The 15,383-nt window shown below is 36.2% G+C and overlaps 1 protein-coding gene across 1 annotated transcript in view; it reads left to right on the top strand.

The window, feature by feature from the left end:
• The first annotated feature begins 3,394 nt into the window (after window positions 1–3,394).
• The window catches only part of LOC140158535 (S phase cyclin A-associated protein in the endoplasmic reticulum-like), a 137,860-nt gene continuing 125,871 nt past the window's right edge, over window positions 3,395–15,383 (top strand). The window contains 4 exon segments of the mRNA XM_072181657.1: window positions 3,395–3,807; window positions 10,427–10,568; window positions 12,209–12,450; window positions 13,814–13,914. Of these exon segments, the coding sequence (XP_072037758.1) occupies window positions 3,592–3,807; window positions 10,427–10,568; window positions 12,209–12,450; window positions 13,814–13,914 (701 nt within the window). The 5' untranslated portion in view covers window positions 3,395–3,591.

The following is a 15,383-nucleotide window of genomic DNA, read 5'->3' as shown; positions in this document are numbered from 1 at the left end:
CCAGGTTAAATAAGAATGAAATAAATAAATAAATAAACTGCAACTTTTAAATTGGCATCTTCCTTGGGTTTTTGGATCGTCGTGTCTTTATTTTTTAAACAATGTCAATGAATGAGGTCTTAAATTCGAGCTAAAAGATGAAGCTATTGGCTGTTGGTTCCAATTATTACATAACTGGTACCTACATTTTTGGCTTACTGTATTATTATATAGTTTATTTTATACTGTACATGTAATATTCAAAACCAAGGTATCATGCATTCAAGTTTCTGAAGATATATAAATAAATCATTTTTTCTATTACAATTGGAGAATGGCACAGTGCATCATGAAGTACATCATTGATAATTTTTTAACTTTATATACACATTTTTTTCCGCAAAAGACCTGAAATTTTTAAAGGTCAAAATTTTCAAATGATGGACGGGTTTTCCTCCCAGCTACATACACTTTAAGTAATTTAACTGTTTTGTTAAATATTAAAAATTAGAAAAATATACATTTTAATAATTTGCCAGAAAATTTGCATTATATCGCAAATTTCCAAAAAATCAAAATTATTTGATATCAGAAGGACATTCCTCATATGTCCTTCTACAGGGTGGTCCAAAAACAACTTTACCCAATTTGAAAGCTTAATTTCTCGGAGTTTAGAGCAGCTATTCCCAATATTATTGTTACATATTTTAAATGTGTATCTTTCTAAGAGTTTGTGGTGAAAAATGAGTGAAAAATAAGCTAAAATAACAAAATTGCAGTAGTTTTTATGTTAGCAGGTCGAAAATTACTTAATCCACACATAATTCAGTGGGATGTATCCGATTACCATCAGCATTGCATTAGACATACATAGAGTTGGTAAACACCCCTGTTTTATATATATTTATAATATGTAACACTTCTGAGAATTGCTGCTCTAAACTCCGAGAAATTAACCTTTCAAATTGGGTCAAGTTCTTTCTGGACCACCCTGTATTCGATATGTCTGATGTGCTCTCATGTCTCACAAAAAATACTGTGTAAACGTTGCTATCCGATTCCTTAATAAACCAATAAAATTTGGTTGAATGCTTCAGGTACATTTCTCTATGTAATTATAAATTTTATATAAATTTGTTTGAATATGTACGATTCTGGAAATTGTGTTTGTGTTTTGCTACCTAATATAATATAGTTTTTATATTGCCTCAGATATATTTTTCTATGTACATATTTGATATAAATTATGTAATTAATGAGAATAAATTCAGAATAATTATTTTCAGAATGTTGGCTTTGATTGTAATTGACCTTAGTTACACTAACCTATGTATAGCTATTGGTTATTTTAGAGATAAGAAGTTAGTTGTACAAGGTAGTTGTATGACTGTATGAGGACCACAAACTGTTTAAACTAAATTTTCTCAAAATGAGTTGTGTCTTTCTGGTTGTCAACCCTCAATATGTTTTTGAAAATTGTGATTGTCATAAATGTGTAAATCATATGTGAATAAATTGATTTAATGAATGAATTAATGAGTATCATTTATCATTACTAGTCATTATTTATATATATCACTGTTAAATGTAATTTCTAAAACAACACATTCTATACTTGCTTTCTTACACTCACTTTTGCAAGTCTAATAATAAACATTAATGCTCAGTGGCGTGCTATGGGGGGGTATTTGCCCTCCCGAATATTTGTCTTGCCCCCACCTAATTAGGCCTAATCACAAAATTCTAAGACTTAAAAAATCTACGCATTCAAAATTTTGAGTATAGACTAATATTAGCTCAGAATTTTAATATTTTAGGCCTATGTGGGTTTTTTTTTTTTGATAATTGGTTATGAAATAGGCCTATAGGTTAGATTTTCCCAAATTAGAATGCATAACTTGAAATTAGTCTTTGTAGGTCTACAACTTTGGGCTATGGGCTTGTTTGTCACACGGAAAGCGCCCTAGAACGCACGTTTGGTCCTTATTTCCAAAAATGATTTGACTTTAGATAGGCCTTGGCTATTATGTTTCAGGAGTCGGCAAAAGGACTATTTTGGCATTTGAAGCATGGCCATTATATACTGCGCCAAAAAAGTATCCTTACACTCCAAAAAATAATCACAATTTCAAAACTGAACCATGTTGGAATAAATTTTTAATAGACGCACTAATCTAATTAACTGGGCCATATGGAAGAACAGGGGAATACTTAAATTTTCCCCTGAATAGGCCTATGGACCGTAGTCAAAGAAGAAACAAACAAACAATCCTGTACCGTACATTATGACACCACATTGAATCCAATGTAATCTCAAGAAGTACAAGCAATTGAATAGACAAATGTCCCGTTTTAAAGAGACAAACTGGCCTATACATTCATGTTATTTGTCAGTTCCTTTTTGTTTCAGTTTTCTTTTGTTACTTTTGTTTTAAATTAAAGGCACGCAAAAGTTAGCCAATCATCACTCTCAAACCAGATGTCTAGTCCGTGGAGTTTTGAATGGCCAGTCTGGCAGTCTGTCACTTTTAAAACTGGACATTCATCTATTCTTGTAACTTTACTTAAGGTCACATTGGATCCAATGTGGTGTCATAATGTGCAGGATTAGATAGAGCATCTATTAAAAAAACAAATTTAGGGGCCTATGGAATTGTGATTAGTTTTCCAAGTGTAGGCCTTAAGGATACGTTTTTGGCGCAGTCTACGGATAAAACTAGGGCCTACAACCCAGAAAATCTTTTACTCTATTTCAAACTTTTGTGTGAACCAGGATTTATTGGGGGGTGGTGATTTTGAAAAAGTGGACCTTTTTGGGGCAGATTTTGAAATGGACTTTTTTCCCCGGGCTTTTTTCCGTTGAAATTTGGACCTTTTTTTGATAAAAAAGAAATAAAACACCCCAATTTTTTTCGCTCGCAACGCTCGCAAATGGGACTTTTTGGGTCAAAAGGGGGACGGGCCTGGTGTGAAGTGTGAACAAACAAAAGTAACTAAAAGTAGAACATTGATTTTATAAAAAGTTCTTTGTTGGCTGGATCACGAGATGATCTTGTCTTGCATCCTCTGAATGACAGACACGGTCTTGTTTCATACTGCCCTCTGCAAAATTCAGGGACCAAGTTCAATGTTTATTTTCATCGGGATTTTCATCTTATTTTGTGGTGAAAAACATGTGTATGGGATAATCCTGTTATATAATTTTAGCACTAGTGTGTCAGAATTGGTGTTGAAAACGTTAATTCACTAAATATTCTTTCCAAGGCAACTTCCCATATCTAAGGTACATATCCCAATCAATCAGCTGAAAAAGGCGCCCTGAATCAATATTATTAGGGAAATAATGTTACATGGATGATGATTGGATAAATAGACACATTGCCTCTACAGGTTTCGTGTTCAGCTAACCAATCAGAAATCATGTTTCAAAGAAACGTTGTCAACATTTGCTCTGTTTACATCGGCAGACATATTTAGCTCTGATGTGACTGTCGCCGTGGAACCTGAAAGGTGTTCTTAAAACCCAGTGCAGTGGTCTTTTAGGTTGTGGATTGCGTGATTTGGTCACCATCGTAGGTGCTAGTACAGTAGCTGATGTAAAAGATCTCGAAAATGAGTGATTCGCGAAGTAAGCGGCGCTCAAATTCGGGAAACAAGCAACATCAGCGGCTGTCAAATGGAGAATCAGCCATTGGCGACAAGTCGAAGTACAGCAACTCTGGTGGAAGATTTAAGAAAATGTCTGACCGAGATCAACGAGGTGACAGCAGACAGGAAAGGGATCAAGGACCCACAGGTGCCCGTGGAAAGTCGTATGGTAAATCCAAGGTGAGTCATTTTCATCTGCGTTCAGTCATAAACTCAAATATTTATTGCATTTTTTTGTCATCCATCATCATCATGACATCATGGTCATGGCTGCATCATGAAAAAAGTCAAAGTGTAGCAGCTTTAGGCCACCTGTCATGAATGCAAGACTAAATCAAATTATTTAATTCTTGGCCAAACTGGAACACTGTGAACGCTAGTGGCTCCGCGATAAACACACGCGAATACCGGGCGCGAATATAGCGCGGTACAGAAGAAAGCATACATGTATGCGCCTTAGTTACAAGTGCTGCGTACACGCTACACTACATGGACGCAACACGCATGTTCCAGTTTGGCCAAGAATTACTTAATTTGATTATAGACTTTAACTAAATCATGAAATAGGCAGACATGTCAGAGCCAGGTTATTTAAATTAAGGGCCTCGATCAAAAGTATGTCAGCATTTAGCCTGACCAATTGAGTCCCAGAACAAAATATTCCCTTGCTGACTTACATCCATCCAAAAAAATTGCATGCATGTTGTGTTTCATCATGTTCTGGGAGACTGGGTCTGAAATGTTTTGCCAAACATGCCAAATGGAAACCTGGCCCCTGGACAAAATTCAAAAGAAGGACATGAAGCACTTCACAGGGGACACAGGCTCAGCTTTTTAATCCCCCTATCATCATGATCATTGACCTGATCATTGAGTGTTTGGATTAACCAGAAACAGAATTTGTCTTGATGGTTCTTTTGTCTACATCTCTATTTATATTTTGTAATGTAAGCAAACCAGCATGACCAGGTCAAAATTGTACTCTTCACTGAATACTACCATGACTACTGGAAAAGAGTTTGTACCCTATTTTGCCAATTGATGTTTAACCCTACAATGTACGTAGTTTTAAACACTGAACAGTGAACACTGCTTTTTGCTATCGTATTGGAAGTTAAAGAAGAAACGAAAAAGGAGAGAAGATGAACAAAGAATTCACTTGGACTTGGTACCAGACCCCACACATGCCAAGCACACGATCATTGACCGGTAGCCACAGGGGATTGGGCTGGCCTGGCCGCGAACTATTTTACCGTAGTTAACATTTGAATAGGGAGCCCGTTTAAGCAACTGTATACGTGGTGTCCCGCCTATTAGGGTTAGGGTTAGGGTTAGGTTTAGGGTTAGGGTTAGGGTCTTAGGGTTAGGGTTAGGGTTCAATATTGATCGGAGATAGGGCCTATATACGTATTAACTAGTAATATAGTATATCGTGTATTTACGCTTTATTCCGTAATCAACAAGTATTATAGAAAGACGGCTTTCTGGCAGAACTACTGTAGCATAGTGGTATAGCGCCTGACTATGGATCGCTAGGTTGTTGGTTGAACCCGGTCAATCCTTGGTAGAATTTTAAATATAATATAGTTCATTTCTTTTTGTTAAGTAAGAAGAAATACTTAGTAATAATGGCATGTGGAATCTAGCCTCACAATACATGTAATACTATACATTATGTATTATAAGTTTCTCCTATTCAAATGTTAACTACGGAAAAAAAATTCGCGGCCTGGCCAGCTATTCTCTGAACATAGCACTTGCATCATCGCATCACCTGGAATTCATGCATTCGCGGTGGTTATCCTTGTGGTACCTAGCTGTGTTCGGATTAACATCTAGGCCTCAATCTATCAGTTTTAAAACCCTAATTATTCACTGCTTTTTTGCTATTACAGACCTCAAAAATTTCAGGGGCCCCTTTTTTGACATGAAAATTATGGGTCAAACCCATAGAAAAGCATATAAACTCAATTTTCCAGGCCCCCCTCCCCTTAGGAGTATTGGAAATTTTCAGCCCCCCCCCCTTTTGCATCAGGCCCCCCTAACAAGTGTGTGTGAACGGTCCGTAAAGAAGAAACAAAAGAAGTCACTTGGTACCCCAGGGAATGCAGGGATTAAAACCTTAGAGTATAGAGGCCCCTCGCCAAGGCATTAGCCAGAGGGGTGTCCTTAGGCCAGGGTGTCCAAAATGCCTTATATTCTACAAAATCAAGGTGTCCACTTTCTATTCACTATGTTATAAAAATCAGAATTTTAGGGTGTCCAAATTGAAAACAGGGCGGCCAAGTGACACCTGGACACCCCTCTGGCTAATGCCTTGCCCCTCGCGTGCCAAGCACACAATCACTGACTGTTAGCCACAGGGCACAGGGGTTGCGCTGGTGCAGCCAGCAATTCCCTGAGCATATAGCATAGAGTGATTGCATTATTGCACCACCTGGAATTCATGCATGTGCGGTCACCGGTAGTTTGACAAAGTACCACCCCAGAGGTTGGCGCTTAAGCTTCATCACTATGGAATTTGAGGAAATACACTGAGGTTGATTCAAGCCTTCCTAACCAGGAGCAGTGTGTTGGTGTCAATTGTGTGCATTCACCATGGTCGCCATTAAAATCAGGCGTTCCACAAGGCTCAGTATTGGGACCGACACTTTTCTTATACATCAATGACATATAGCAGATGAAGTGAAGTCTAACATCAGACGGTTTGCTTATGACAGCATTTTGTAGAGAGATTAAAGGAGAGGCTGATCAAATGATCAACAAGATCTCAATACATCATGGTCAAATGGGAAGATACCTGGCAGATGAGCTTCAACACCTCCAAATGTCAACTTCTCACCATAACTTGTAAGACCAAACCAGGGACTGTCTTTTGGAATTTGCAGGAGAGCATTAAATAACTCATTCTGGAGCCTTCAAGGAGAGCTGTTTAGAGCATTTACAATATAAGGAGAAAATGGTCATCTAAGGAGAGCTTAAAATCATTCTCCTATATCAGATTTAAGGAGAGCAGTAGAGAGCAACTGCTCTCGCTCTCCTCAAAAGGCAGGCATTCCCTGCCAAACCCAGCCTTTTCAATTACAATGTTCCCCTCACACCCCATGTGTAACGGGTAACGGGCCATTCACCCTGCAGAAAGTAAAATACTTGTGCGCCCCCACCTGCACCTGCGGAAAATCACCCTTCATCCTGCACCATACAATTGAGCTCCTCCTATAGCAATCATACAAATGCTTCTCAAGTTCTCATATCATACCACTAGGGCCTGAGACGAATATAACTATGTAAGAGATACATGTAGGAAGCTGTGCACTTTTACCATTGTCCAGACCTTCATTTTTGACCACTGTGAACCACATGTCTAATTTTGCAAAATTAAGGTCCAATTGAAGCCATTTGGTGCATCATTTAATTTTTACACTATTTTTATCATAGCTTTAAACAGAAAAAAGGGTCTGAACTCAATTTGTAAAATGTTACGCACCTGTCCACTGACACGTCACAATACATTCGTAAAATTATACATGGATCGATGTTGAAATCTTAATACTGACTTTGGTGACAGGCCCTGCGCATCGGCAGGCCTACAGTAATTTCCACATGCTTTTAGGACAAGGACCTGCCTTCAAGCATTACCTAAATAAATCGCAGGCCTATATAATATTATAGGGCCTACTTCCGATCGAAACATTTGTTTAGGCATGGGCCTCTAAGGCATACCGGGACAGAATTGTTTTTTGCCGACTAGCCTGTTTGTTTTGACCCATTATTTGAGCCATGGTGCTCGAGAATCTAAAAAGTGGGGTTGGTACTCAACTTGGTAGGGATAACAAATTATTTTATGATGCATGAGATTTTCATTTTACTCATTTGACAGCTCCTTGCGTGAGATTTGCAATCTGGGTGTGAGATTATACTACCTTGGCGTGAGAAAGTGACCCAATGCATGAGAGTTGACAGCCCTGAGAACATGCTCAGTACTTACCGTACATGCACAAACATTCAATTCTTATCAATCTCAAAGGTTACATTAATTTGGCATGAATTGTTACACAAAATGAGCCAAAATTCAAGAAATTATGTCAAAATCGGAAAAAATGAAGAACTTCACAAAACATACATTACATTTTAACATTAATAATTTTATGACCTATTTTGTGTATCAATTCCTGCCAAATTAATGCAACCTATGAGTTGGATTTTTTTTTCCATTTTAGAATGGAATATTTATAAATGCACTTAACTGAGCATCATGGTCTTTTAGTGATTGCACAATCCTAAAATTAATGTTGAGTCGTGGGAAGCAGGGTTGTAGCTAGAGAATTTTTACTGCCGGGTGGTATTTGAGGGAATTTTTCTTGAAATTGACAATTTTATTGAAAAGTGCCTAAATGTGGCCAAATTCTGTGTGATTTTGCAATTTCTGACACTTGAGTGCTGGGTGCTAGAGCTTAAATTGTTTATCAGTGGTGGGCTCTAAATCTGAATGCCGGGCTCTGCCGCCCGCCATAGCTACATCCCTGGTGGGAAGTAGTACATGTATTTGTGCACTTGTGTATCTCCTTCTCACTCTGAGAGGGGAATTTTGGTTATCAACTTGCTTCCACAGAGGAACATTCATTGTAATTGTCATTGCTGTCAAATTAGCCCTCACAATACAGTGATCACTAAAGCCAGCACATGGTCTAACATTGGCTACCAGGAGAAGATCCATGTGTTTCTGTACCATTTGTATCATGTCTTATTGGTAATGTGACAAGCTGAGATAAGTGATTCATGTCAATGATGTTTAGTATCGGGACCAATGGCTATGTATGTATACACTAGTTTGAATACGTATAAAATTTCTAATTGTAACTTTCATTTCAAATATTTAATTAGTAACCTCCTTCCAAAAAAACTACTGACATGTGTTTTTTTTTTCAATCACTAAAGTTTTATAGTAGAGTATACCAGAATGAAGCAACATTATTTAACAAATTACAATTGTGAAATTAATCAACATCAAAGTATTGGCAGCATGATCTGCCAGATGGTAGCATGATACCTGGTAATATGACATGGTAAAAATATAAAATATTGGCTATGAAATAAATAGCTTGACTAATGGCTTCAAACTAATTAATAGACCTATCCCTTGCAACAGAGCTCACAGGGCAATATGTGGTCATGTCTAAACCAGGACTATATATTTTATGTCTCACTCTCTCTCAGTAGAAACATACAGAATAGATGGAAAATTTCCAGGTGTGAAATATATTACAAGTTGATATTTGTGACAAGCGAGCACCTCTGTTTATCTTCCAGTATACTTTGACCTTTGCCTTTTAAGCACGCAGTTTGAAAAGATACATAGATAGTCATTAATCAGTTGGTGTGTAAAACTACATCAAGAAATATCTTGTCTGATATAGCGATAGATGAAGCACAACTCTTGGGCATCTCGAAGGATATCTTTGGCAGAAACTTGTGAAATTGGTATAATCAAGAGAGATGGAAGAAGCAAGTGGAAATACTGGTGATACATCAATATCATCACAGGTATAGTTTTGTGTGGCTGCTATGTTATGTAGCCACATATAACATGAAGAATGCTTTGTTTACATTTGTTCGTAATATTAGTTGGTGACTAGATAAATTTGCTTGCAACATTGAGTAAGATGATGTCACTGCAGTCTATATTTTTTACTGTTGGTGTGTAGTTTCTTTTATGACTCTGACATCACCAAAGTTGAGTTAAGTTTGCATCTTGTGTATGTTTACAACAGCACTAATGTTTTCAGAAATCCAAGTACAAGTAGTATTAAAATAGGACATGGTAGGTATAGCGTATGGAAACTTTTGGGCTAAATTGTTGGTCTAAAGTAGAGTTCGCAGTTTACCGTTTTCTAAAATCCATTTTCCGTGTTGTAATCCGTGTTGTAAAATTTGTAAATCTGTGCCATGAATAAAGCTATAAACAATGATGGTTGTTGGTCTAAAGTAGAGTCCGAAGTTTACCGTTTTCTAAAATCCATTTTCTATGTTGCAATCCGTGTTGTAAAATTTGTAAATCCATGTCATGAATAAAGCTTAAAATGTATAAACAATGATATTATTGTCACAATAAAGTGTTCAATATTGCGATCAATGTCCTCTGATTGGAATATTCTCACGATAATAGGCCAAAGTTTGTAGGGATATAGGGGGTATTGTGAAACAGTATTTTTATCATAAAAATTGACATACACAACTCATGATTGTTTTTAACATTTATTTCTCTTATCTTTTAATATTAAATTTTTGTCACATCATACAAAAATGTCATTTTCCATGTTGTACCTTCTGTTTCGTTCAACGTAACAAAAAAAATTCTTGAGCCAACTTTTTTTTCTATTAATTTTTAAAACTAGATTAAATCTTGACCAACTTTGAGAAATTTGCACCAAAAATGGTCAAAAAATGCTCAATTTTCAAAAAATTTATTAAAAAACCCTTTTTTTCACCCAAATTTCAAATATTTTTGGTGAAAAAATGGGCATAATTAGTGTTCATACACGACTGATAAGAATCTCATGTCAGGCTTATTTGTATTCTGAGCCAGGCCAACTGGATGATGATATTCTGTAGACATGTTCAATTGGGAAAAGTTCATTACATTACTTTATTTTCAATTATACCTGTACAGTTGGCTTACCCATCAGTTGGATAACAAGTTATAAATTTTTTAATGCACTAAAACCGTAACACCATGATTATATACCTGTTTTTGTCAAGATTTTACAAATGTTTCTCCAATTATTTTGCTTTTTTGCAGACATCCTACCAGAGATCCAACAGCGATGACAAGGTTCGACACATTGTGAAAGAGGAAGGTCGTAATGCACGTAACCTCATCACATGGAGCGTACCTATGGATCATGATACCGATGATAGTGATGGACAAGATGGACCACGTGGTAAGAAGGGATCAGTGTGCAAATCCCCATCCTAATTAAATAGTTCAACATTAGATCTACTTCTTATGCTACTAACATTAAAACTAAATATCAGCTAATAAATTTGGCTGAAAAATCTTGACACACATCGTACCACAAGAATAACACCCCTTGTGCCAAAGGTCGGTTATTCATTCATTTTACACAAAATTAGGGTTAGGATTATTGTTAGGGTTAGGATTAGCATATACACAAAATAATTACATGAAGGATCAACCCAAAGATAACTTTTCCAGAAATCCTGTCTGGAAACTGTAATGTCATCACCCATCTGGTCATATGGGCATTAAATAATGTGCCTTTTATAAAATAGTCTAAACTTGCTGTTTAGTTCTTTGTTCATTCAATCATGACTTTAAAATTTCATTCGGTTTGGAATGTTTGTTCAAGTGTTAATTGCTAGATATTCTGTATGGACTGTTGCTAAAAAATGAGAAACCATGTCCCAGAGAAGCTTAAACACAAATGACACAAAATGTCAATACAACTACTACTATATGGATTTCTACTGCTTTGATGTGCTGGCTATATATATATATAGAGAGAGAGAGAGCTCTCATTTTGCAAACAGTCTAGACATAAGCACTTTAGGGTTTGTGGTTTAACATCAGTGCTACAAGTAGGTATATATAAAATGCATGGAAATATATTATGATAATGTTAGTCTGAGAACGGTGAAATTACTCCTTTTTGAAGCTCTAGACAACTGATGAAAGTACCAGGTCATATTGAATCTGGTATGTAAATTATTTTGTACCCAACAATTTCGTTTGTAATTTATGGATGTTGTTTTCAAAATCATCTTTCTTGGTTGCTCTTTAAAATCTCTATTAAAATAATAATATGAGAAAAAGCACACTTAAATATCTTAATTATAAAGGTAATGAATTTGATCATGTTTTAAAAAGATGTTTGGATCAAGAGCTTTGTGAGTGAACAAAAAATTGGTTCTCTCACTGCAAAAGCCAGACCCAGGAGCTTGAACCGTTTTCACAGATTGCCCTTATTAAGGGGTGCTTGCTTTGCCGGGGGGGATTAAGGATGCTTATTAGAAGCACTTTTTAGGCGGGTGCTTAGTGGGTGCACGTATTAGGGAGTTGCTTAATAAGGGGTTGCTTATATCTGGAAATCTGATCATTCCTTTACTCTAAAATGTGATGACAAAAAAAAAATCAGAATTGGTGAAAGTCCCTTTAAAAAGGCATTAAAAATAAATCAGTACATGTATGTCTACACTAATGTAAATAGTGACTTCATGACAGGCCTGTCACCATTATTGTAAATGTATTGCAAAATTTGAATGGTTGTGCAAGACCAAAAGGTGAGTGAGTAACAGTCAGGCGCTCTTATAGGCTGGACAATGGACATGTGGGTCAAGCAAATGTGATTCTAAATTCTGGTCCTGGTTATATACTGCTTAACGCCCAAACATGCAGGTAAAGAGAAGGCAGAAAATGTTCTGAATCTAGGTAATCATATCATGGAGAAACTTGTACATGTAACTAAATATATTCAGGTTCCTAATAATGTGTCTCCATCTTCAATTTCATTCTATTTTGTGTTTTAATCACACATTTGTTGAACCTTCTTGTTTTTAACAGATAAGAGAGTGGTCAGAAGAAAAACAAAATCGCAGCTCTCCAGCAAAACTCGATCTGCTAAGAAAACTGACGGATCGGCTGATGAGAAACGTAGCTCCAGCACAGAAGGACGTAAGAAGTCTGTGAGCAAGAAGATTGATCTGAGAGCTCGTTATTGGGCGTTTTTATTTGATAACCTACAGAGGGCGGTTGATGAGATTTACCAGACTTGCGAGGTGGATGAGAGTATTGTAGAATGCAAGGTAATTTGTGCATGACTTTATTAACCTTTTCAGCAGTTGACCGTAACTCTGCGGAAATTAGTTCAGAATTTGTCGCCTACAGTAAACAAGAACACAACCAATAACATACCAGTGACACCCAGCATGTTCATTGATACTGTCAGTAAGTGACGTGGTACATGATTGTTAGGCCAAAAAAAAAAAAGGTTTGTTTGTCCATAGAGGCTTATGAAACAGTTGGGTTGGTAGGTTGGATTTTTTTTATTTTTTTTTTTTACAGATATTGCACTTGAAACTGATAAATAAGACTGGTAAATAAGTCAAAACACACAGCACTTTACTGGTTTAACTCTTGAGATGGTTCTGCATGTTATACTGTTCATTTTCTTTACATTTTCTATCTTTAAATTTATACTAACCACTGATTTACTAGCACATTCAACACAAATTAAAAAAAAAAAAAAAAAAAAGACACGGTCGGGACTAGGGTACACATAATTTTTTTTTTTGGCCTTAAGACCAATCATGTACCATATTGCTCTTTCTTAACACAGAGTATTGAACTGCTTCACCAGAAATTGATTGGTTGAATATGATATATTTTGATGCTTAATTGTGTCTGATCAGTGTTTTTCATTAAAGTACTCCTGAAAAGTCTATTAAGAAAAAGGTTATGCATTGGTCTTGTGACAAGTGCCAGGCCAATATATGGAGTAAAGTAAATTGCTGTAAACCTTTGACTAGAGCGATGTTGATAAGTCGCAACTCACAATGCATGCCCTGCGTATTGCAGCAAATTAACAATGTGTATAATGCGCAAAGCACACACACTACGCTTCAGAGGCACCTTGTTAACATAGAGGAAATATGCTCTCATCAAAGGTTTACAGTAATTTACTATATAATCGGTCTAGGGAATTGGCTGTTCAATGTAGATAGCATTTTGATGCTATATATCTGTTTGAGATACACTTTCTTCTTTTTGTTGTATATTGTTACAAGGACTTCAGTAGGAAGTCTTATCTTTCATTCTTCTCCAGTAGTATCACCTTTTCTCAGTCTATTTCATATATATTGCTGCTACTCCCAAAAGTTTAAAAACTCTGTTCCTGCGCAGGTGATTTGGGAGCCAGAAACCAGCAGCTTAATTTATGTCATTGTCTCATCTACAGTATTTTTAATTGAACGAACACAATGTGACGAACACTCGCATGCCCACCACTCAACCATGACAATGCATCCACAGGAAGGCTACTGGACGTGTACTGGACACAGGCAATTATGTGTGCATCTAAAATGGCAAACTGTAGTTACTCACTTGAAATTCTTAAAAAGCACAACATAAATCACAATGTAAATCTTTTATTTTCAATTCATGTTACAGGAAGTGATCATGATCCTGAAGAGTGCCACTCAAGACTTTGACGCTCTCATCAAACGCATCAATGTTCAGAAAAACTTTGAGAAAGCAGACAAAGACCACAGGTATGAGAAGGAGCATGTAACCAACCAGCTGCATGTTATTTTATATCCACACATGCATGTATTTATGGAATGTTAATGGTATAAAAGTTTGGGGACATTGCATGTACATGCATGTATAAATATTTCAAATATTTGAAAATCAGAATGGTTTGCTGTAGGTATTAAGTAGGACATACCCAATGGGTTGTGTCATAGAAAACAGGCAAAATTTATAGTTGAGTGATTGCAGTGTTTTGAATCATCGTTAATTTACTAACATCAGTTTTTTGTGCATCAAATTTCACAGCACATATTAATCAACTTATCATTGAAAAAAAGTGTTGTGGAATTAGACTTGTATTCTCCAATCTAGCAAGGCATATTGCTACTACTGCTTCGTATGATTAGAAACTAGATATGTACATCAATTGTAATTGGCATAAAAGGCATAAATTATTAACAAACACAATATTTCCCTAAATCCAAAACTTTATTTGCAAGCAGCATAGCATTAATTTGTAATATTTATTCGCCAAGAAAACCCTATATACCAAAAAATATTTAGTACCATTCTATAACAAACTTCTACTAATATTAGAGCCAGAGAAAGAGACAGACAGATGGTGGAAAAAAGACACAGACAGCAGAAGAGATAGAGACATGTCCCATGTCCCAAGCATTCCTATTGCTTTTTATTCACCAAAAAAATAACTGTCAAAGAGTGAGATATTTGTGTTTAGTATTAAATTTAAATTGATGATATTGTTAGCTTGCTACATATATGTAACATTCCGCACATAATTGGTAGACTAGAGACAGAATGGTCACCCATTTAGTCTTAGTATACTTTTTAGGAATTGAAATTGCTTTTTAATTCAAGCACATTACCCAAACTGTTGAATTATGAAGAAATGAAAAGAAAACTACAAACTACTAGTAGTTTAAGATTTTTGGCCATATCCTAAAATCAGTTTTCCCACAACCTCTCATTTTGCTTAATTGCATCAAAAGTTAGTTCCCACAACTCCACAGATACAGTTGGAGGGCCATTCAACTTTGACGCGCTATTATTAAACTGTACGCTATAATACGCACACAACGAAAATTCAAATTTGTTTGGTTTGGGTTGCAGTTTTAAAAGCTTCCAAAATTCTCTCTACAACTCCTAATAGCTATATATTTTATATATAACTACAAGAAAGGCTTTCAACAATCCATATATGTTCACAAAATATACTGTAACTTTGCAAGGAATATGATAATTGATATGGGCACATAAACACAAATTTTTGTCATGAATTGAGACAACAACATTGAGAAGGTTCATGCGAGCAATGTTAAACTGCGCGTGCGTATTTCACTGAACCCAGATGAATGGCGCGCTTGGGCGCAACAAAGTCGCACGCGTGTACTCGTTCATGGTGTCATGTCACGCGGTATTGTTATAAAGTTGTTTACTTAATTTTTCTTGATGGGCCGAATCTGGGTAA

This window comes from Amphiura filiformis, chromosome 8, assembly GCF_039555335.1.
Source record: "Amphiura filiformis chromosome 8, Afil_fr2py, whole genome shotgun sequence".
Taxonomy (NCBI): domain Eukaryota; kingdom Metazoa; phylum Echinodermata; class Ophiuroidea; order Amphilepidida; family Amphiuridae; genus Amphiura; species Amphiura filiformis.
The sequence above is the reverse complement of the archived record's forward strand: the minus strand, read 5'-3'. Positions and strand labels throughout refer to the sequence as shown.